The sequence below is a fragment of the Mycteria americana genome, chromosome 2 (genome assembly GCF_035582795.1).
Source record: "Mycteria americana isolate JAX WOST 10 ecotype Jacksonville Zoo and Gardens chromosome 2, USCA_MyAme_1.0, whole genome shotgun sequence".
In the NCBI taxonomy this organism is placed as follows: domain Eukaryota; kingdom Metazoa; phylum Chordata; class Aves; order Ciconiiformes; family Ciconiidae; genus Mycteria; species Mycteria americana.
The window spans coordinates 124,914,331-124,937,919 of NC_134366.1; the positions used below are offsets into that span (position 1 = coordinate 124,914,331).

A 23,589-nucleotide genomic window follows, 5' to 3' on the forward strand; every position below is an offset into this window, starting at 1 on the left:
CTGCTTGAGTTTGTACATTTTCATTATTTCATTCACTTAATTTTGAAGCCTTTCTCTAAAAAGACAGAACTGAATTTAACTACAGTTCGATTAAAAAAGAAAAAAAAAAAGCCATTGCCTAAGGGTCTTTCTATACTGCATCTGCCCTTGCCCCCAGACACTGGAACCACTGCACAACTCTCGTATCAATAGATTAAGTTACAGCTTGCACTAACTAATGACTGGTACCGAAAAAACCCTGATCAACAACCAACGCACGTATGTATGCCAAAAGGCTATGACTCCCTTACCAACAAGAAGAAGAAAAAAAGCTAACAATTTAGTGAGAAAAATCCTGAATTTCAAAACTACATTTTTTCAGAATAATACAAGTTCCAATACGGGCATGTTCAGAGAAAGAAAACTGTTTCAAAAAGTTCTCTTCCTCTCTGTGCTTGCTGAAAATAAAACATGTTACGGCAACCTTGTATTACCCCCTCCACTTGTGTAGCTACTTAATACCAATACTTGTTGCTCTATATCTGAATGTAATAAAATTTTAATTTAGTAGAAATCCAGGTGTTTTGGTAGATTTCTGATTTTTTCTCTTGCATCACCAAAAGGCATAGATATAATTGTTTTCTACTATCTTTACAGGAGATCTACAGAACCACATTATCGAAAGGTGCAGAAGCCTGAAAATAGTTTGGGGTAATCAAAAGCTGCACTGTTTCATCAAAGCTCTCCACCCCCACCTCTCCAGAAGGCGCTGGTGTTACAATAAACAGTCTGGGGCTATGGGAATATTCTGATTATTTTCCGTTACCTTTCTAAAAACTACTTTTCGAGAGCTTACGGGCAGGCAGAAGCCAATTAACACAATGAAAGGAAGGGATCTGGAGAAAGATAATGTCTTAAAACAACCAACTCTGACTGTGGAGCCAGACCATCAAATATATTCTCTTGCTAAAACACCACATGCACTAAAGTCTGTATTTATTTGCATTAACCAAGCAGTCCCGCGATGGAAACCTACGGTGCAGTCCTTGGCCACTCACTTTTGCATAGCTTTTCTTCCCCCAGTGTATACCACAAAAAGCCTACCAAAAAAAATCACAGGAGGCAAAATGGCCCCAGGTGCCCAGTTCTGAAGCAGAAGGCAGAAACCAGCTTCGTGATGGGTTTTAACAGGAGGAAGAAGGCACCTGAGGTTAAACTGGGCTCTGATATTACCAGTGATCTAGCAGCAATACAGTCAATAGAAAAGCAGCAAAAGGACTGAGATTTGCCCGCAGCTACCGCTGCCAGATCCTTGCCCCGAGCCCTTCATAAGCCCCACTCCACGCCTGCATCCAGCAGCCCACGCAGAGCTCCAGGCACAGTGGGCAGCAGCGGTGCAAGCACACAAGGGACCTCTGCCACCCCTAATTGCCACCAGCTGATACCTACCTGCTTTGATGTTAAAAGACCTCTGGAAGGGATATGCCCCAGGAATTTACACTGCTGTAAGGAAGGAAGGAGCCTGCCACATCTGTGCCGGTAGCGCAAAAGGCAGTTAGGGACGGCTTTGCAGGGATCAGTGAGAAGTGTTGGCTAAGACTTGAGCCTCAGAACAGACTGTCAAAAGGAAGGGGTATTTCTCCACTGTCTTCAAGGGCTGGTTGATCTTCGTGGAAAATCCTCTCTAAACAATACTGAGACGTACAGAAACAGCCTGCGTAGGACTGTGGAGAGCAGCTCAGGCTTCTTTGCAGGATCAAAGTCAGACAAGACACGTTTGCTCCTTAGAGTCTGTGAACACGGGCAAAATTAAATTCCACATCTAATTTTGGGAGCACATCACTGGCTTATTATTTATTATCACCCGACACTTAGACAAGACAAAAAAGGGGTTTCACCTCAACCCCTGAAGCAGGGAAAGCTGACAAGACCACATTCCTGCCAGCTGAACCGTGCAGAATCGCTTTTTACCAGGGGGACCGGCTCTCCCCTGCGCTACCCACCCTCCCAGCCCGCTCCCTCACCGCCCTGCCACGCTGCTGCATGTGTTTTGTTACTACGGCACAATAATATTAGGACAGCGACGAGGAAAATAAACTCTGCTGTGATGGATGTGCCCTCGTTTCAGATGTACCTTTAGTCAGCAACGTGCTACAACAAACTTGACCTTTATTGGGACTAGATTTCACTGACCCTGTTTTTTTTTTTTGGACCTCACCCCATTTATTTTGTTCTGTCTGCAGCCTCTGCAATTTCCAGCTGACAAAGCTTTCATCATCGCTCACCTTTCCCAGTGGAAGCACACTGCAAAGAAAAATATTCAGGCATGCAAGGCCAAGGGACAGTGTCCTTCCTGCGGTCCTTCATAGCATCAGAAAGGGCCCTTGGAAGAAACGCTCCCAGAGGAGCCACAGCCAAGGTGTCCCGATCGGGAACAGCCCGGCATGCCCTGGCAGAGCTTCTGCAGGCTCGGGGACAGGTCTGGAGAACAACATGACTAATTTTTCTTCTTTGAATGAGAACTGCACTACCAGCTTTATGCTTTTTGCATGGTACAGAAGCCTGTTATGTGTTCTTCGTCACTCCCAGGGCCCTTCATGTTTGTCATGTTTTCAGAACTTCATTAATAAAGAGAAGGAAGAGGGACTCACACCTCTGATTTAACTACTTAGCATTTTAATAGGAAATAAAGTGACCCACATGGAAGCTAAATGCAACTGAAAGCCACAGCCATACAAGCTATTTCTATTTTGAAACCAATGCTTTGTGCCTTGTAACGATAGCAGACAAGCAGCAACTTCCAGCAGCATCCTTTTCACCCTTCCTTTTGTTGAGCCTACCGAAGAGAAGCGTGAAACATACCTGATTAGGGCTTTTATTTCTGCTTCCCAAGCAGGGAATTAAATGCTCACCTGGAACCAGACCTCTGCGGTCCAGAGAGCAGCATCCATTCAGTTTCGGAGAGCTACACCATTAACCCAAAGCGGAAGCGGGAAAGCGCAATTGTAGCTCTGCTGATGAGTTTATTGGGGTTAGCTACTAAGCAAGAAAAGGCCAGTATGAAAGGCATGGCCCAAGGCCCAGCTTTATGAGACAACAATATGAGAAACTGGGAAAATGAGAATGCCTGATAAAAAGCGGAGCCTCCAAATATGCTTTAGCTACAGAAAAGCAGCAGTTTTTCCCCTCTCCCTTTCCTGTGAGTTAGGTCTTCCATGGGGGAAATACAAGCAGGGAGGCATCCTTCCAGCCACCATTCCCCCAGCTTACGTCTTCCCAGAATAACATTTACCACCACTTCCCCGCTCGTGTATCTCCTTTGGACCAGAAAGACGGACACTGTCACGGGGTTTTCCCCTGCGGCAGCACGCTGGAGCCAGCGTGACTCCCTGCGGCAGGACTCAGCAGGGCTGCAAACTGCCACGAGCAGGGGTATGGCACAGCACCTTCGTCAGGTTTTGGAAGGCCAGAGGGAAGATTAACATTCAGGGGAGCTTATTCACAGGAGAAGCTAGTAAAGTAAAAATTAAACCTTAATATTCTACAAAGGATGAGGACATTCTTTTTGAGAATGTTAGCAAGACATGAGAAAAACCTATTTAAAAGTCAGACACTGGCATATCAGGAGCCAACCATGATGGGCAGCAAAATGTTTGGAAAAACTAGAAGAGAAAAATAAATACAATCCACATGTTTGAAAAGTATACATGCTAACTGTCTGTTTTTCATGTGCTTGATGGATGGTGACTTCAGTCATATTCAGCTGTATCCACAGCACTTGGAGAACAAGCAAATCATCTTACTGTTTCAAACAGAACACGAGCAGTTTCATGTGACAAGCTCCCAGTATAAAATTTAAAAAAATACATTTTTCTAAAGCTCTGAAATTATACTGCTACTAAACTAGAATTTAATAGCAACAGCGAACAAACAATAGCTTTTGAGGCTGGAGAAATTACCATCATGGTGTTATCTAATCTCTCCCCAGAAGTCAAGAATTATGACTAAACCCTTCCAACACAGATATAGCCTGAAATTCTATGTCAGAAGTATGTCCAATTGCATTTGGCAACCCTTAGTCAAGAGTAGAGGCTGACTATAATTGGATGAATATTTGCAGTGTTTCATTATTCATGTAGGAAGGCTAGGTAAAAAGTGTTTTGTAGTCCCAAGACACTGGAGGGTGTGCGTTATTGGGTAATAACCAATTAGGAATGTTGACAGCACTCTGCCTTTAGGATCACCCTGGCCAACAAAGCACCTGGGTGTATGTTGTTGTGCAAAGGCACACACCCACTGCCTACTGCTCAGTTTATTTAAGCAAACCTTGCACCAGAGGAAATGGAGGACACCCCAAAGGATGTGCACTTGACAACTCAGTTGCATTCAAAAATACTGCTTCCCTTTGCCCTCCAAAAATACATTTTTTCAATAGCACTTCTGAATTATTGATACTACTGGTTATTGGAAACACATCTGATTTCTTCTCTGTTTTGTTGCATATAAGCTACCAAAGAGCAACATCCTTATTATTTGCAGTAAGGAAACACTGACAGTGAAAGATCAGCTCCTAACCACATAATCTGGTAAAAAACACCACTATGCCATTAAGTAAATACTGCAAACTCAGAACAACAGAAATTAAAGATCTTCCTTTCATGCTAGTCTAAGACAAGCATACGAATCATTAGTACAGGCATACAAAAGATTTAGAAAAACTTCAGTGTTTAAAAACTAACAGTTCTGATACTTGCTCACAAGAACCAGAAATTCAGTACCAATTCAGCTCATGACAGAGCAGTCCTACCTCCCAAAACAAGGCTAGAATGCACTGATGGTACAAACACTGATTTTTTTCTCCCTCCTTTATTTTCTTTATCATTGTAATGCAAAAAAAAAAAATCTGAAAGATTGTATTCTGATCGAAAGCAAAGCAATTTTATACAAGATGCCCAACAGGGCTTTCATACCTACAAAAGAAACATTCAAAACTTTTCCTGAATGATTTGCTTGTTTCAAACATGTAAAATATGAATTCAATTTGTTATAAGGAGGAACATATCAGTTTTTCTGCAGCTCTCATTTTCTGGCTTGTATCATATTTAGCCTGTCCTGTGGCACTGAGAGTACTGCAGCATTTTCTCTGAATTCCCCCGATTGCCACCTCACCCTCTCCCCCATGTATCACAGACGATGATGTTTTGATGAAGCATTACGCACGGACCCTCAAGATAATGGATTCAATGGGATACACTTAAAAGATCATTTTTCTCCTTTGTATTGACTGCTTGTGCTGCTCTAAGACAGGAAGGGCTTTCATTTTTTATGTAAGCTGTAAGACCCCGAGGGCCCTCTAAACTGTTTAAGAGGGATCAATTTTCAGATGGGTAGAAGGGGCCCGGCAGACCTTCACGGTTTGGAACGCCTTCTTCCCCTCAGATCACCAACAAGTTTGGGCAAACCTAAAACCAGCTCCCAGCGGAGCTGCTCTCTGGCAGGGCAGTGCTTCCTACTGTTTAGGATTTGTGGTTAGCATTCACACAGAACTATAATTTATAGTCTGCATACAGGGAACAAAATAAGGAAAAAAAAAAAAGTTTTGCAGAAGCAAAATAATCACTACTGCTGATGGAGATAAACAGCAATAGAGCTGCTCAGCAAAGCAGTCTTTGGCATTGGTGTAGCAGCAGGAAACCATTACCCCGTGACAAGGGTTTAATACACTGACATTGCTGCAATTACATCCAGGCAACCTAACAAAACAAATTCATTGTATGGCAGAAAATATTTCCCATTCAACATTGCAACATTTATTTTTTAATTACAGCACAAAGACGACTTTTGGGGTGTGGAAGGACGTAATCCATCATTTGCTCTGAAGTGACACACTTATGGCAAATACTGCGTATTATAACTTTCTATGTCACAATAACTTACTACAAGCCATTTCTTAGGCAAGGAATGCAAAGGGTTTGGGTGTGGTCCTGGGAGATGCTGCTTATCCCTCCATCTCCCTCCGTGTCAGCGGGAGCCGAAGGCAAGGCGCATGTTGCTGCACTGGAACTTCAATCACGGCTCCTGTTGCACGCATGCGTCACTCAGCTTGTGACAGCCCTCTACCTGCAACGCGCCTTACATGAACAGAGTTTCTACCGTTCAGAATATGGCCTGCGTGAGAACACAAATACTACAATTCTTAATTAAAAGGAATGGTATTTTAATAGGTCATTTCAAGAACAATTATGTCTGCCATTTGACTGACAGGCATGTCACATTTTAACGTGAAAACCCCACTGGGGTTTAAGAGGTAGAATTAATCTTTATCTTTATGAATTGATGAACTACTGAAGTATACCCTGTTGCATTTAATACTGCTATGCTCAACCACCTCATCTTATGAGCAAAACCCCTGTAATCTTTCTATTACTTTCAACTTTTTAATCCTTCACAAACAGGAAGTTAATGCATGGAAACTGAATTGCCAGTTTTGCTCTCCTTCACCGAGTGCCTGTTCTGCAAAATGCAGCAGTGTGTAGAAATATAAAAGATAGGTCTTCAGTAATTAGCTTGGGTACCAGACGCAGCACAGCTGAGTTATCTGGAAGCAGGATAAACGAGTCCAGGTGGAGCATTGCACTATATTGCTTTGAGCATCTGAGCTAGCCCAAGTGTCTCCACACACGGCACTGCACAGTGGAAGGACTCGGTGGGAAGGTGACCGTGAGACCACTGCTTTCCTAAAGGTGTGCCCCTACAAAGCATGCCACAAGAAGTAGCTACAAGCTCAGCTTAAATGCTTTCAAACTGTTGCAGGAGCCCCTCGGTTCTCTGAAGCAGGCAGAAAGTGCCTTGAAAGTACCTAGAAAATTGTCCAAATGAGGTGTAGACACAACTGTGCTGGAAGAGTCCTACAGATCCAAGCTAAGTACACATCACAGTTGGAAACAGTTTATTTTTATTACCGATTCAAAGACTCGATGAAAGAGATCAACATCAATGAGTCTCAGAGCATCTCTTCAACTGGTGTCACTAAGTGTGAAAGCATCATCTGTAATATCTATAAAATATGCTGGCTGCGTAACTACTCAAAGACAGCTCACCATTAACAGAAGCCAGAAAACCAAGGATGTGTGGGGAGAAAGGGACAAGCAAGCAAGCAATGTACCTTGTCAGGTAAACATCACTTATGACCTTTGTGAGCTCTGACTCCTTCCGACAGAGATCGGAAAGTGTAGATGAAAAAGAAATTAAGACAAAGCAATGAGGGAATTCAGATGATAGAAGTAAGGTCAATGCTCAGAGCAGAATGGGGACAGAAAAAAAGATATTGAGGGGCAGGAGTCACAGATAGCAACATCGTGAGAGCTGTAGATTAAGGGGAAAGAAAGATCGAGAACAAATGATAAAGCTTGCCAGATGACAGTTGACTGGTTATGACATGACCATATTTGAATAAACGGCAAACCAGTTAAGTTAGAGGACACGTCCACGTAACAGGAACTGGTGATATTCCCCTGGCCAACACAGCATTTGAGTTATTTGCATTAAAACAAGTGCAGATAATCATTGGGTCCTAAGCAGTTTTCACCATTTCCTGTGCAACCTTTGCAAATACATCCCCAAATGGCAGACAGACTTGTATACGTGAAAGCCAGCCAGAAGGTTGATCTTTACCAGAAAGTAGTAAGCCAGAAATTGGAATCTATATCCTAAAGCTGCAAACACACCCAAGAGGTGGCCGGGTGTTGACGGTAAAACTGGAAGCCAAATGTTTACTTCTGCAATTACGTACATACTAGATGCCAATTTGCTTAGCAACTACATTGCAATTTATGAAAGACCAATGAAGTACAAACAGTTCATGTGGGAGCAGAATGAGAACCTAGTGCTAACATACAGAGATTCCTGAGTGCAAGGACTGAGTACAGCAAAAGGCAAAACAAATGACTGAACCTCAAGACTATGGTTCAAACCTGGACCCTATCAGAAATGACCGATAAGCAGAATACTTCAGTACCACCTCAGCTTCTAATGGGCTTTTCCTTAAGAGACCAGTAACAGCCATAGACTCAGCACTCCTTTTTTTCTTCCCAAGTATTTTCTTGGTCAGTTAGAATGAGAAATACTGCTTGGGTACCTTCAGCCTCATTTATGAAGCCATGCTACTGGGTAGAAGAGTGCAAACTCTACAACAACAAACTGTTCCCCACTGACAAATTTCCATCCACACAGCTGATATCAAGCAGCCTTTGCAATGAAGGGAATTCTCAGAGCACAGACCCTTCAACTAGTTATTGACAAACTCCCCTCTCCCTGACTTACAGGTTGATCCAACCCATAGAACCTCACACAAGCCTACTGGGAAAGGGATCTATGAGCCACACTGACAACATGGGTATGGATTATCTTCTTTCCCCTCAAGAAAAATGTTTGTTACTTCAGAGGACTACTAGCCTCAGAAATAAGGAGCTGAAGCTTTTAGCTTTGTAACTCTCCTGAATGTAGAAATTTATTCTCCTGAATATTTCCATCCACACTGTCATAGCCATGCAGCCACAGTTAAGCATGGCATGAACCCCTGCGATATAGTTCGCACATTTACTTTCTCTGGGTCTGTGTACGTGCAAAGAGTACTCTAACAATCCACTATCTTGATTTTGCTGTCATTTTACACATTTGAGTGCAAAAGCACTGAACAAACAGAAAACACTGCTTTTTATTCTCCAAATAAATAATACACAAAACCACTTATACTGACACTTAGAACAGGAAGACATCAACTCCATGGCCCCTTTCAGTGGTGACTCACCATCAGTTGCTACTGACCACATGATGCGAGAACCTGCTAATCCGATCGTGCTATTTCTTTCACCTAGTCACCAGCCACAAGCAACAGCAATGACTTGCTGACCTTGCAAGTTAGTGATATTACAGGACTAAGATTCACAAAATATTCACTTCTACAGAGACAGTGATGACTGACCTGTGGTGATCATTAATTGAGGCAAAATGAGGTCAATACATACACTGAGTTCAATATACACACCTAGAAATACAATTAATCTTGGTTCAGCCAGGACCAGAAAATAACCCTCTGAGCTCTTTATTGACAGATGTGTGTTACAAAAGATTTCTCTTTACAGTATCAGTTGTGTAAATTATCTGCATTTCTTAAAATAGGCATAAAGTACACTACCATTCACAGTTCTGTTTCTGCTTCCCCCCCAAGTTTGTATCTGTGGTTACACCAACCAGAATAACTGTACTGCCTAACTGTACTGAGAGTCTGGTCCTCATGAATCAACATTTCATTTTTTACTAATACATGCCACTGATGATACCAATGTCATCAACTGCTTCTATCTCAGTTACTGGGCTCTATGAATATTTATGCTTAGAGATAGTAATCTTTTACACTTTCAGTCATCATCCCAAAGCATTTTACAAAATGCTTTTTCGTTAACCTTGGTAGGAAGCAACCAAAGCTCAAAGTTAAATCAGTTATCTTGGGTCACAGAACGGGTCAGTGACAGAGTCAATGTATTTCCCTATCCCAAGCCCTCCCTTGCCCTTGCCACAACACCATGCAGCAATCAAATGGTGAAATATAAAAGGTGAATAACTAGATGAGCAAGCCAGGATAGGTAACAAAGATTAAACTGAGCCTCTGCCAACTTCTTCTGCCTATTCCCCCACCAGGAATGTTACAAAATATTAAAAAACTGCAACCTGGACCACTCACACTAACACAGCTGGCTGAGCTAGTGTATAATATTGGAAACTCTCAGGGAAGCTTGCTCTTTACAACTTGCAACACAACGTTTGCTCTCAAAAAGTGCAAGCCTGCTGTGGTCTTTAGCTACTGTAGTGTCATGGTTATTTAAGAACCACCACCTCATCGGGCTTTGATGTTGCTACTCTAGAAAGATCACCAAATACCTCCACAGATAGCGATGTGCCTTTCAGGAAGATGAATTCAAATAAGGAGAGTGCAAAGAAAGATGTGATAACACCCATTCTGTTAGCATTTGCTTAAAAAAAACCCTCAAACGCTCATTAGTTAGAAAACTTTAGATTTATTTCTTTAAACACTTAGCATCACATGGCAACAGTTTGAGAGGTACTATCCAAGGTGAGCAGGAAACGTGTGACGGGGCTGCTCTTGTGGAGACATTACAGAGGGAGTCCTACACAAAGTGAAGAACACCCCCACCACAACGGACCTCCTACCGAACCAGAAGTCTCCAGCATGGTGTTGCAGCCTGCAGAAGTTTGAACTAAGGGCCATGTCGGTGTCTTATTTTCGAACTGGGCACAGTCTACAGACAACAGAAACTGCCAAAGCTCTGAAACAGGTAAACAGTGCTAACCTGCCTAATTCATAGCATGTCCTTGGAGGTCCACCAAGGCTTGCTCACAAACTGTCAAAAAAGGCCAAGGACAGTCTGGACATTCTCCTAAGTAATTCTGTGCTCTTGATGCAAAAGAGCAACCTTAGCAACCAAAAAAATGCCAGTGTCCTAACTGGATCCAAGTGTGTGAAATTTAATTTCCCTGAGGGCTGAGAGGGAAGATTGGGTAAGAAAACTGGGACACGAATGGATTGGTTCATATGAAAACCTGAAACAGCCCTGGGCAGAAATTTGGAAGTATTGTGAAATACTGTATAAGAAGAATCCATCTTCATATGCAGGGAGTAACTCAAGATGGGAGATGTAGCAATGCAAACAGATACCCTGAAAGGTTCTACAAAGAAATATATACAAGGTTTTTAATGAAATCTTCCCATTCTGTGGTGGGAATACAGGATGTGGCAAGCCAATGCCATGGTGTTATGCAAATATTTGCACCAGATGACTTGGACAGAACAAATCAAAAGTCCAGGTGCTTTGAACCTATGAGATAGACAACACTGCTGATATTGCTGAGATCAGAGATATCAGACAAGCGATACTCATATGATCAAAGTTAAACATCTTCCCATTTAGTTCTGATAGTCAGCTGAGGTTGTCTTAGCCTGGTGCACAATAACTTTTGGTAGATACTGTACAGACAGCATTAAGGCTGAGAGATGTAGGAATGGTGACAGCAAGCAAAGGGTTCAATCCTACTGCAAGATGATAATGCACTGAAAGAAGGAGAGTAGGTGGCTCAGGTTCAAATACCAGAACTAATAGGCCTGTGCTTCCTCTACTTATAATCATAAATCCTAAAACTTCAACCCATTTTCCACAGACTCTCTGGCAATCATAGGGACCAATGGGACAGCATGCATGTGCCTCAGCTCTCGGGGGAGAAAGGCTCCGTTAGCAGGCCCTCATCTTGTATCTATCTTCCCTGACATAAAAAATCTGAGGTTTTTTCTGGGTGGTGAAAAGCAGACCCTTTTTTTTTTTAAAAAAAAAACCCCTTCATTTGCAAAAACAAAATAATAAAAAAAATTAGTGCACCCAAATCTTTAATAGATAACTTTGTGTTGCCAGATATCATCCTGCAGATCTGGTAACTTAAAGTAAACCAAAGGTTGTTGAGAAGAGGAGGGCATGACCTAGTTCAGAACAGAACTAATTCCAAAACAACAAAACTCCTCACAGAATAGAAACAATTTGTTTGGTTGATTCACATGGACATATGAATAACTATCGGTCAACAACTGAGAAACAGGAGGAACAATCTGTGTATGGGTGAATGCATCAAGGTCTACAGTCTTGGTGGAGAGAGCTGCACAAAAGGACACCTGCCCCCTCCTCAGGCATTTAAAGAAAATTACCATTTTTTTCAGCAGACTGACCTTATATTAGGTCTTCTTGGTAGATATACTGATTCAAATTGCCTTTTCTTGAAGCCTAAGTCTGGCAAGTTTTATTGTTTAGCTGCATGAGATCATATCTGAGGCATGGTCTCACTGGTGGCTTGGGAGAACCTGAAGCCTGTTGATGAGATAAAATAATCATATGGGATCTTCCTTGGGAAAAGAGCAGGTTCTCCCTGGTCTAAACTATAACTGGGGTCCTTTGAATTCTATACTGCTGGGGTTTTTAATGAATTTTGGGGTTTTTTTTAGCATTACTTGAGCTTCACAATTTAAAATTCTAGGATTACTCAATTCAAACCATCTATTAGATAAGCTGCTTATCTATTGGATTGCTTCACTGTGTCAGCCTTTGGCCAAAGCACAGAGAGGCTCTGATTCCTTGGGTTCTTCAATCACAAGGGCATTTGAGAGAAGCGCTCAATGGTCTTCCCATAGCCAAGGGCAGGGACTCAGCATCAGTAGCAAGGTGCTTTTATAGTCTCATCTGGGTTTCTTTGGAGGAATGAATGGATACTTGTCAGTGGACATTTTACATGTCAAGTCACAAACCAGTTTGGGGGATCTAACAAAAGAATTATGGAAAATGATCCCTGCGAGCTACAAGTCTTTACCTGATATCATTTAAGGAACCCTTTTTTAAAGTACTCTTTCCAATTCCTACTCTACTGTCCAAGAAGGAGAAAGTAGAGGCACAAGATGAGATGCTACTGAACCCAAAAGGAGAAGGAAGAATACACTTGCTCCAAAGCAGAGACTGCTCTATCAGGACAGGTCTCCTTCACACCAGCAGGTCACAGTGACTCCAAAGCTGCTGGTTTGGATATCACCCTTTCAATCTCGCAAAGAAAGATGACTCTGGTACCTGGCCCACAGATGAAAGATTCATTTTAGGCTTCTGGCCCTTAGACTACATGTAATACGAGTCAGAAGCCTAATGACTTTCATGTCTCAACCTGTTAGATGCTGGAACCTGCAACCTATGCCTTGACTCATCCCTGGAGCTGTGCTCTTTCAGGCAAGATAATCAAGACCTTATTTTTCACAGACAATACTTCATATGACACTAAGCCTTCAGGAGGCTTCAACTCACCCAAAGATATCTGTGAGACCCTACCTTAGTTTTGCTCTCATTCACACACGTGATATTGGTAGAAAAAGAAAACATACAAGCAATGTTGACCAAAACCTTGGATTAACTGACATTAAGAAAGTTAGACTGTAGATATAGACTGATCGGGTCAGGCTCCAAGGAACAATTTGTATTAAGGTCCAAATATTACTGGATAATTTGTACCCAGCACTCACCATACATATACATACACACGCACACACCCCTTGGAAAAAAAGGTTAAGGTAAAAATCTCACAGACAAAACGCAAACTACTATATCATGACTGCCAGCTTATTGCTTCATGCCATTGTCTTGACATCCAAACGAATTTAGTAATTGCTCTTTTGAAGCTGCTAATGTTAAAAAAAAATCTCAAGTTCTGGAAGTGGCTGGGAATTCCAGGTTCTAATAGCTACGCTGGAAATATTCACTCATCAAGGGGTTCAAAAGACACTGTCAGAAGTGAAACACAAGCGCATGTCAGAACGACTTGAAACAGAATGACTATAACTCACAATTTGGGTTTTCTTTAAATTACGTTTGAAGAGCTTTAAAATGTTTAATTTATTAAACTGACTTTGATACTACAGGCATAGCTTCCACTTTCAAGTGCTACAATGGCTCAATTGAACGCAGAATACATTAAGCTTTAATTCCACTGCCACCATACACACTTGTGAAAGATATTTTAGTGTTTCTTCACTTAAAAAAGTAATATGCTGTCCCAGTGAACTTGACAAGGAAACAGAAGCTGAATGTATTAATAGCAAAAGCCTCTCATACTGCACACACAACAGTTTCAGACACCATCACTATCCAACTACTGAAAAAAACGCTAAGTAATCACAACTCCTAGTAGCTGAACACAAGCAGGTCCTAAAAAAAGTTCCCCAAAACAATAGATTTGGTTTTCGAAGAACAGTTCAAGTTTTTCCAGACACTGCTTCAATCTCTCCTGGCAGGCTTGCGCTTTGGCATGGCTTCTACTATTTCCCTCCGCCTGGCTTTCCTTGAGGAGGCTGTCATAAGAAAGGCCATGTGCCCAGCTGTTTCTCTTTCATACGCCTTTATTTACTGTTCTCCTCCTCTAGCACTGTCAGCTCCTAGTGTCAGAATCGCTACTCCAGTCCCACCTAAAACTATGCAGGCGACGCTGCAGAGGCAGTAGTACCAGTGAAACCCATGCTTAGAACAAAATCACATCCCGTGAAGCGCGCCTTGTACCCTTTGGAAAGGCAAGTCAGAGTTGTGGGATCAAGAAACTCAAAAACTCCCCCCTCAAATGCTGGAAAGACCACGAAGGTAACATCACTTTCCCTCTAGAGCAGGATTGGGCAGTGAATGGCAAGGTATGGACTAATACTGTGGACACAATCAACACCTGCTAACCGATAACCAACTCTCAGAATTACAATACCACTACAGTGTTTATCTGCCACCACCACCATGTAATATCCACACACAGCGCTCAATGCACTGTTGTTTTCTTACAGCTGCACTCTTATTTCATCGACTCTACGTACACCACTTGCTCATGCACGCAGAAGTTTTCTAACTGCTTAATACCAGTAAGCTACCAGAGTCACAAATGTTTCATTTAGAAGGCACATGAGAGTTAAAAGTCTAATTATTTGAAAAGTCCTAAGATTCTATAAAAAGTATTCAGTTAATGCTGTCCTATATTTTGTTACATACAACCTCGCCCTTACCTCAAGTGACACATCCGAGATTACACATTGATATTACCGGAGAGCGGTTACTGCTCCAAAAGAAACAAAACAAATACCCAAACACCCCCACCTTTGAACTTAAATGCAGTATCGCTACAGTTTTTGAATGCAATAAACCACAGAACGGGTGCCCTGGCATAAAACCAGAATTCTAGGAGGTAGAAAGTAAGTGCTCTTTACCATCGACTTCGTTTTAGTACATACACATAGGGATTTGCAGCCGTGCCATTTGTCTGAAACAGTGGAGCAGGGAAAGAAAAGTCAGTCTCTAACCTCCTACGAACAAAGAAACCTAATTTAATTTTGAAACAAAAGAAACTAAATTTATCATTCTAAGACAGCCCCAGGACGTCCAAGCATGAAATGGAAGAAAAGGAGTTGCCAAAGACATGCAGAACAAGCTTTTTAAAGTTACCTGGAATCGGGATATTTTGTAAGCGTGGCCAAGCTGCTGGTATACATGTGCCCACCCACATCAATGTGAACTGGTGCGTTGGATTTTGTGAGCTGTGCTGGAGTGGGGATGCCTTGATTGTTCAATGGAGATGCAGGGGATCTAGTGATGAGAGGTCTTGACATATTGGGCCGACTGTCCTGTGAAGAGATAGACCTGGGTTAACGAACTCCTTAAAAACCTCACAGAAACCCACAGTCTCGAGTCAATAGCACTGTCTCATAGTCTCAGCTTATGATTTTCATCTTATTAAAGCACAGACAAATATTTGGCAGGTTTTAAAATCAATCCAGCTCTAAGAGTCTTAACTGGCTAAGTTTTAAATAAGTGGGGCAAAACGCAGTGATAAAACCCACAAAGTAGAAATCATGTTTGATAAAACAAGTTCTTCCTGAATCCTGCTCGTGACAGATAACCCATACCAAAAAAAAAAAAGCTCATTCTCGTATTTAAGAGCTGACAAAGGCTCTGAAAGAAAGAGCTGCAGACAGAAAGACCAAGAACAATTACTATTTTCCTTGATTAAGATGATGACCCCAGGTAGACTTTCTGTTCCTTCCCAAGCCCTCCGTCGCTGCCGTACAGTCAGAACAGAAATACAAACCCTCAACTCCTCCATCCTGCACACTCTTCTCTCGAATTCCCAATTCACATAGCACGGAAACAGAAGCAGAAACACCTGGACTAGTCAACTGCTCATGGACTGCAGACCACTGGACATCGACAGCCTTTGAGAAAGACATTTTCCATTTAAAAGTTATACGTATGGCGACAGATGCCCCCGCGTGCCCCGCATAGGCTGCAGGTCTGAGCGGCTTCCCGAGGCGGGCGAGCTGCGAGAGCGGAGCGGGAGCCGATGCCCTGCTGATGAAACCAACTTTTAGTCACAAAGGAAGAGATGTAACGCCAGCAAAGAGCAGACACAGCCTGCGCGCGCGGCGGGTGGGGCAGGGCAGGGCAGGGCGCTTTGCTGGAGCCAGGAAGGCAGGCTGCCTTCAAAGTTGGGGATTAAAATAGAAATGCATTCGAGAGCGGTTTTGAGACAGCCCCGCTTGCGACTGAAGGAAAGCTCCGTACGGGGTGGAATCTTATGGGGATGCCTTGAGAACTGAAAGCCCTTGCAAATTACTAAGTTTTACATTTAAAAGGTAAGCAAAGCAGCAAGAAGTTAGATACACCTCATCACAAAACTCTCTTTGTTCTTTCGACACGTCTTTCAGCCGTGAAAGGTAATGGATTCCTTGTAAACATCTCCACAGAGCCAGGCAGCAAGCCTCGCAGAGGCAGAGCGCAGCCGTGAGAGAGAGTTACAGGGCATTCGCACTAGCAAAGCCCTTCGCCGCCGAAAACATCATTTCTCCGTTTTTCACGGCTGTTAAAAGATTCAAACCATAAAGGCAACACAAGCCAGGTAAATGTTTAACTGAAATGATTTACAGGCCAGTGTTGCACAATAAATCCAAGTAACACGTAGCAAAAGGCATCTATAAACCACAAGGCACTTAACTAATTTTCTTTCATACGCAAAAGCAAGCTTAGGTCAAATACTGATAAAAATTAAGGGGATGAAGAAAAACATCTAGTTTAGATGTTGGGGGGGAGGGTTGGGTTTTCTTCTGTTTCTTTATAAGCAGAAGTTAATATAAATCTGCAGAAATACCATGCTTAATCACTACAGTTGCTTGAGGAGGTGCCTGCAGCACAATGAAGACAAGTCCAGACAAAATAAGGTACACACGCTATGCAAAACTAATGTCTGCTATAAATGCCATGTGGTACAACCACCACCCAAGATGCTACTGATCTGCAGTATGATATTCAGTAAAATAATGAAGAAAAAATTAAAACCAACAACTGGAAAGGTGAAAGTAAGAAGGCAAAGAGTGATACAAACTGGGGGGGGGGGGAGGCACATGTTGGATGATTAGCAGGAGGAAAGCAGCGGGTGTGAGGAAGGGAACACATTTCAGTGCTTAAAATCAGACAAACAGTTTAAAAAAAAAAATAAATCATCAACAAAGGCTGAGACTACAATGAAAAACAAATTCAGTAACTTGTATGAGACAGACACCACCACTTCCCCTAGCAGGATCCTCTCTGGCAGAAAAACACAGCCCTGTTGCAATTTAGCACACTGCAGCACCACCGAGTCTGTAATAGTTTTTCAATTGGACACATTCTCCTGTATACCCTGCCTGGGGCTGCTCGGGAGAAAATGAACAGATTTGCAGGGTTAATATTGTAGTTAGGCTGGGACCTCATTCAGCATAGCTGCGATAGCGCCGGCTGCATGAAACGGTAGAAGAATGTGTAGTATAAACATCACTACCAGGATGGGAGATAGGTCGAAGGACTGTGGGCATTTTACAAGGAAAAAAAAAAAAAAAAAAAACCATAAGAAAAGGGAACCAGTTTCCAAAAACAAAATGTAACCAAGCTGCCATTTACGCAGTTTACCTACTAAAACTCCCAAGAAATAAAACCACTTTATAATAAAACCTCTTGCTCTCTTATTTCACCCTCCCCCTTTTCAACATTCACCCTTCAAGTTACCTGCATTTATTGTGCCTCAAGAAACAACGCCCATCTGCTCAATGTTGAGATATTAAATACAATACTGCTAGCCTTGCTCCAGCCTTAGCTCACAAAGCACATTTCCCTGGATAAAACCAGTTCACTACTGTTTTGGAGACCACTTTGAAATTAGGCAGTAGTATTTCTACTGCAGTTGCCCCACAGAAATTAAAGCAGAAACGGGATTCGGAGAACTGGGTGCTTAAAAAACAGTTTCTTTCATGTGGCACAACGCACTAGCACAGCCACAGCACAGAAGATCACCCCCCAGTGGGTTACGGCATTAAGACCACTGACATTTGTTTAACAGATCAGAGTTAAATCACTGCACTAGTTAAATCGCTGTATTGGTTCAGCTATGGAAAGGATAACACAGCGGCAAAGCCTCTCTGAAGAAATACACTGCTTGCACTGGATTGTTGAAAGCATGGAAATGAACAGGCTTAGGTAAAAAGCGGTTAGAACAAGGCACTGCTGCTAAATTAAGCTTCTACTACCTAAAGTGTTTACAAATATAATTCCTTAGAAACAATTACAGGAGGAGAGAAGGAGTTGTAGAAACTAAACTCAATGGCATCTAGCAAGCTATCTAGAACAGCTGATGACAAAAAGGATCAAAAAGCTCCTCAGAAGACTTCCGTGGTACGCTTGGTGTCAGGCAGGAGAGACCCGCACCCAGGAAGGGTTTATAGCTCAGGCACGGCTGTTCCCACACGGGAGATCACAGAGGTTGTCGGCTGCCTCGGGAACCACACCAACTATTCACGAGTGGGACACAAAGCACAGCTAGAGCCTGCGCAGGCTGGATGGGCAGCGGCCTTCCTCATCTGGCAACAGTCTGTTTTTCACTTGGTACCTTTTCTTCTCAAACATTTTAATATTTACCCTACAAAAAATTAAATAAGAACAGGAAATCCCAGGTTTTACAATGCTTCCTGTGGACCAAAATACTTGAAATACCCTGTAAAACATTTATCATTATTAGTACTCAAAGATTTTTTCCCAACAGCTTTTCAAAATAATGAGTTCTGATGTCCAATCAGAATGACTTTATTACTGAAACTACATACTCAAAAGTTCTAAAAATCTATGTGCTGGCAGGTTAAAAGCATTCAGGTCACGTAAAACAACTCAGTTTTGGTTCAACATACAAAAACACTGCTCTATTAGAGCACTTTGGGGCTCCTCCACTTTCTTGCTGATATTTGAAGGAGTCTTTCAACAACAAGCAGTTGGTAGGCCCAGGTCTTTTGAGTATATCTGAACCTGCTTCTCATTTTCTGCCCTAGGCAAGCCCTCCTGTAGGCTCAACAGAAGCAAAAGCAGCCCTGCCTGAACTCCTCCTCCCTGGGATTTACAAAAATCCTTAGGATTTAGAAGTCTTTCTACCAAAGGGGACTGAGGATCATGGAGGAGAGCTTTCAGATCTCTTCTCCTCCGTGCCTTTTTCTTCTATACCACCTTTTCCCCAAATCCATTCAAAGAATATAGTTAAAGAATAAGCCTTTACATCTGGGTTGAAAAAACACAGTAGCTGTAGGGCTGGGATGTGCACCCATGCAACTGGTCTACCAAAGAGCAACACAGGAACCATGTCAACCTTCTGGTAGCAAGTGGAAGAAATACAAGATATCTGAAGAACGTGAGTTATTACAACATACTGCTAAGTGTACAAAAATCAAAGAGACCGGAGGCTTCCTCCTCCCCTCAAAATATTCACTCGTGTTAGACTGCTATGATTAGCAGTGGTTTCAGAAGTGTTATTTACACTCTGTGGTCTTGAGTAAAGTCATTCCAGTCCCCTTCTTAAGCCAGAAACCTTGAAAAAAACCATGCCACTACAAGACAGCCCGAGCTCACTCACAGGAGGACCGACATTCAAGTACAAAACATCTGCTTGATTCACTGAACTGTGGGGATCATTTTAGGTTGCAGGTCAAGGCATTGCTGGCTAGGGTTATTATAGCCAACATCTTCCCTGTGAGCCAGCCCAGCTCAAGCAGGAGCGTATGTGTGCTACTAAATATACTGTAGCTTTAGCCTTTGTATCAAATTCTAAAATTATCAGATGCTCCCTGTCACAGCCCAAGCAATTATCACTGCTGCAAAACTCAGAGTTACATATTTCAAACTCTCTTGGATTTTTTGGGGGAGGTGAGGACAAGCTTGTCTCATCTGGTCTGGACATTAGAAAAGATAATCATGAAGTAGTTTATTCTAAAGCATCAAATCTGTCTGTATTCATTATCCTTTTTTCGCAGCAGAAAGCCATGAGACAGACGTTTCTCCTCACAAAAGCTTGGTGCCCAGGAACAGCTGGCAACAGCAGTCAGCACACCCACATCAGCCACCTCCAGCAGAAGAGTCTCCTCTGAACACATACATCCCACTGTACGGGGAATGAATCCAAACAGTGAACAAACTTCAAAAGTTGGAGACAAATCCCTTTTCCTTCAATACAAAGCAGAAATCACTCAAGCATCATGGACAGCTATGCACCCGACTCCGAAATAAACAGTAGGCTGATGCTTAGGGGTGCTTGTGGGATGTGGGAAAGCCCAGTTCACATCACTCATCCAAACCAGGAACATTAGGACTACTCTCAGATTCGGCTCCCACACAAGTGTCCCCATTTTGAGGATGTACTTTTTCAAAACAAAAATTTCATTAAATATTAAAAAAAAAAATCATGATCATGTCTCACCACAACGCATAAACAAGTACCCCCCACTTTTTTTTCAATTCAGCAAAAACAGTCGCCACAACAAAGAGGCTGGAGAAAGCATTTATTCCATGTAAACAATATCAGTACAGTACAAACATCACTTGTGGAAGGTGTAGCAAGCAGGAAAAGATACAGAGCTACGTGTCCAGGAAGCCCAGATGCTCGTCCTGCTGGTAAGGGAAAGCCCCACGCGGGCACCGCTGTGGGCTGGCGATGTCCTCACACTGCATTATCTGGCGATGGCCATGGTACGCTGCATCCACAGATGACCCCAGGTTATGCTGGTCCCTCAGACAGAGCCCTGCAAGGTGGTCAAAGATGACCACGTGCACAGTGCAGAGCGTGCAAGCTGCGTTTCGATCTCTTAAGGCGTGTGTATGCCATTGCGGTGCCTTCTCTTCACCTTCGCTCTGAAGAGTGCAGAAGCACAAAGAAGTTTGCCAGATCTTTGGCAAAAAGTCTTTACATGTGAGCGCATCCATGCCCTTTCTGCTTCTTCACCCTTACGCTGATGGCCGGTAGCTCTCTGAGGAGATGGTTGGGCCGTACTGGTGCCACTGGGTCTGCAAAACAAAGAAATAGTGCATCATTTCCCCCAGCAAAAATATGCCAATTGCACTGTCATGTTTTGCCTTTCATCAATATAATCTGACTGCTCTTTCCCTTGCAGCTGTGAGCTTTAGGATTGCCGACTCGGAACATTACAAATTATGTTTATAAAGCAAAACTCCAAAACAATTGTGTTTGAGTCCTACATGAGAAACAAGCCCAGAACACTATCAGCTGCAATTTAGTGCCACAGTAAGCAGAGATACCAGGTCCCCTGAGACTCAGCGGTAGTACCAGAATTATTATTTTAGACCTCTGGAGGAAAAGCCTCATTTTAAATCCTGAATGTCTGTCAACATGTGACAGAGGGTCAAATTATCCTATACAAGACAGTCAAATACAATGGAGAGCTTGAGAATTTAGGAAGGTTTTCTTGAGATGCTGAAGCACCCAAGCACAGCAGAAGACCTACTGTGATACCAAGCAGCTGCTCACTTCTCCCACCACCAGTGCCATGTTTGCAGCACTAATATTTGCAAAAATACATGCAGCAATGCATGTTAGGAAGCTGGAGGATGCTACCAGGCTGCCAGAGAGAGGACAGAGATACCCAGAGGGGTCCATCAGAGCCAGGGTGTAAGGTATAGGCCATCATGAGACAAAGCCTTGGATGAAACCCTTTCCTGGAGGTGCCAGGAACTGTGTTAGGCTCTCTTCTGTATCCTGCAATAGCTCAAATACAGATCAAGCCTACAGAGGGAATGATGGACCTCTTGTCACACCAGAGTGGCTATAGCAGCGGTGACTGGAGCACTTACCTGTCAGAACAATTTTAACTGCTACATCCTCCTTGTCCCAAAGGCACTGGCCCTGGGGTGGAGCACCGATCCGGACCCTCGAGACGGGGGTCCCTTGCTCCACATCCCACACGCTGGCTGCTCACAGCCTCCTCCTCCTCCTCGAGATGCTGGCGCTGCTGAGCACGTACACCCGCTCGTTGCTGCAAGTGCTGGAGAGACCGTGGTTGCATTTCCTTGGTAAAACGAGCCTTGCAGGGATTTCATCAGAGCTGATCAGGACCTAGAATAAATGCCACAGGTGCAGAGAAGCAAATGCAAGGCAAGGGGCTGAGGGAACCGAGGTATCTGTGCTGGATAGAGAGAGCTGCCTACCTGGAGAGGCATGACAGTTTCAAATGCCCTTGGACAAGAGCTTGAAGACACTTTGAGAATCCCAGCACCCCGTAGCCGAGTCTGCAGCACACAACTAACTTCAGCAGAACAGCTCTCACCACACCTTCATCAGAAACTGGCCAATGAGAGCTTAAGAAAAATCTCTAACTGGAGAAAAAGGATTTAGGGATAAGGGCAGGAATCAAATGAGGACCTGTGCTTATACCAGTACAGCAGTAAAGGCGAGGCCAAAATCTGGAAAAGGACAAGTTTACAGAGACAGGATGTATCTTCTCAAGTGCTTATAAACTTCTCTGAAGATTCCCCTAAGCCTTGAAACTGCAGACAAAAGTTTAATACCTCCCTCAAGATATTCTATAAATTTGTACTCTTTATGGAGATTAACTCAGCCCCTTGCGTGTTTGGGTAAGCAGTGCTGAGGCCAGCCCAAATGTTTTCATTTATTACATTCAGGCCCTGCAAGTAAATCCCTGTTCTTCTGCACTGCCTACCCGTTTCTTGCTGTGCACACCCTCTATGCTTTGGTCAAGCAAGTGGTAAATGCGGCTGACACAGGACTTGACTTAAGCCCATAATGTAAGCAGGATCTTGGGCATACATCCAACCCATCGCACTATTAAAAAAAAAAATAAAAATCCACAGATAACTTGGGGGTCCAGCCCAGATTCACTACCCCCCAAACACACACACTTCCACGAGCCGCTTTGGCTTTCATAATGGCAGCAGATGACTTCTACGGTCTTCAGACGTGCTGCTGATTCGATTCTCGCTCAGTAGAAGCGGCCATTTAATTTACAAGCAAAACCGGATTTGAAAGCTGCTCTCAATTACTGCACAGCACACCACTGCCCACCCGACACCGTATAATCACAGGGTGTCTACCCCAGGATGCAGCAGGCAAAAACATCCCCTAACCATGCTGGAAGACGCAGTGTTTAGATGCAGGAGGACGTCAGACCAAAGGTCAACAGACCTGCTGTGCCGCTTCTAATGGCGTCCTATGATAGGGGCGGACTGGATACCTGGCATTTCAGGCCACTTGCTGCACCAGGAGCTCGTCTGTTCTGCACCGGCTTCTACTCAAACTAGCAATAAAATTGATTTAGGAGTGACCCAAAGGAAGCGTAATTCCCCAGCCTGAGCCTCCTCTAACTAGACGTGCCCAGCTCAAAATATTTCACAGGGTGCATAGCGAGGCACCTCAGTGACCTTCACTCAGCCTTCTTTATTCTCACAGGCAAAAGGGGGATCCTGCCAGATACTGCAGAAACTATTACAAGCCAGTAAGTACCAACAGAGAAAGGCTCGCAGCAGAGAAAGGCTGCAGTCATCGTGGACACTTTTTTAAAAAAAAAAAAGGAAATGCTATTAAAAAGATGAGCAGTCCCTGGGAAAGAGGCTGCCAGGTCTGAAGAGCCTTTAGCAGCCTGGCAGCCCTGCCCACAACACTACAGCAAAG

General features: G+C 43.2%; 1 protein-coding gene across 4 annotated transcripts in view; it reads right to left on the bottom strand.

Annotated features, from left to right (window-relative positions):
• KCTD1 (potassium channel tetramerization domain containing 1) overlaps nt 1–23,589 on the bottom strand; it is a 103,902-nt gene that overhangs the window by 20,482 nt on the left and 59,831 nt on the right. For 3 of the 4 annotated variants that reach the window (XM_075494538.1, XM_075494541.1, XM_075494539.1), the window contains exon 2: nt 15,051–15,229. In XM_075494538.1, coding sequence (XP_075350653.1) covers nt 15,051–15,229 — 179 coding nt within the window. Of the gene's footprint in view, nt 1–15,050; nt 15,230–15,693; nt 15,818–23,589 lie in introns of all 4 variants that reach the window. The other variant, XM_075494540.1, reaches the window with a different exon arrangement.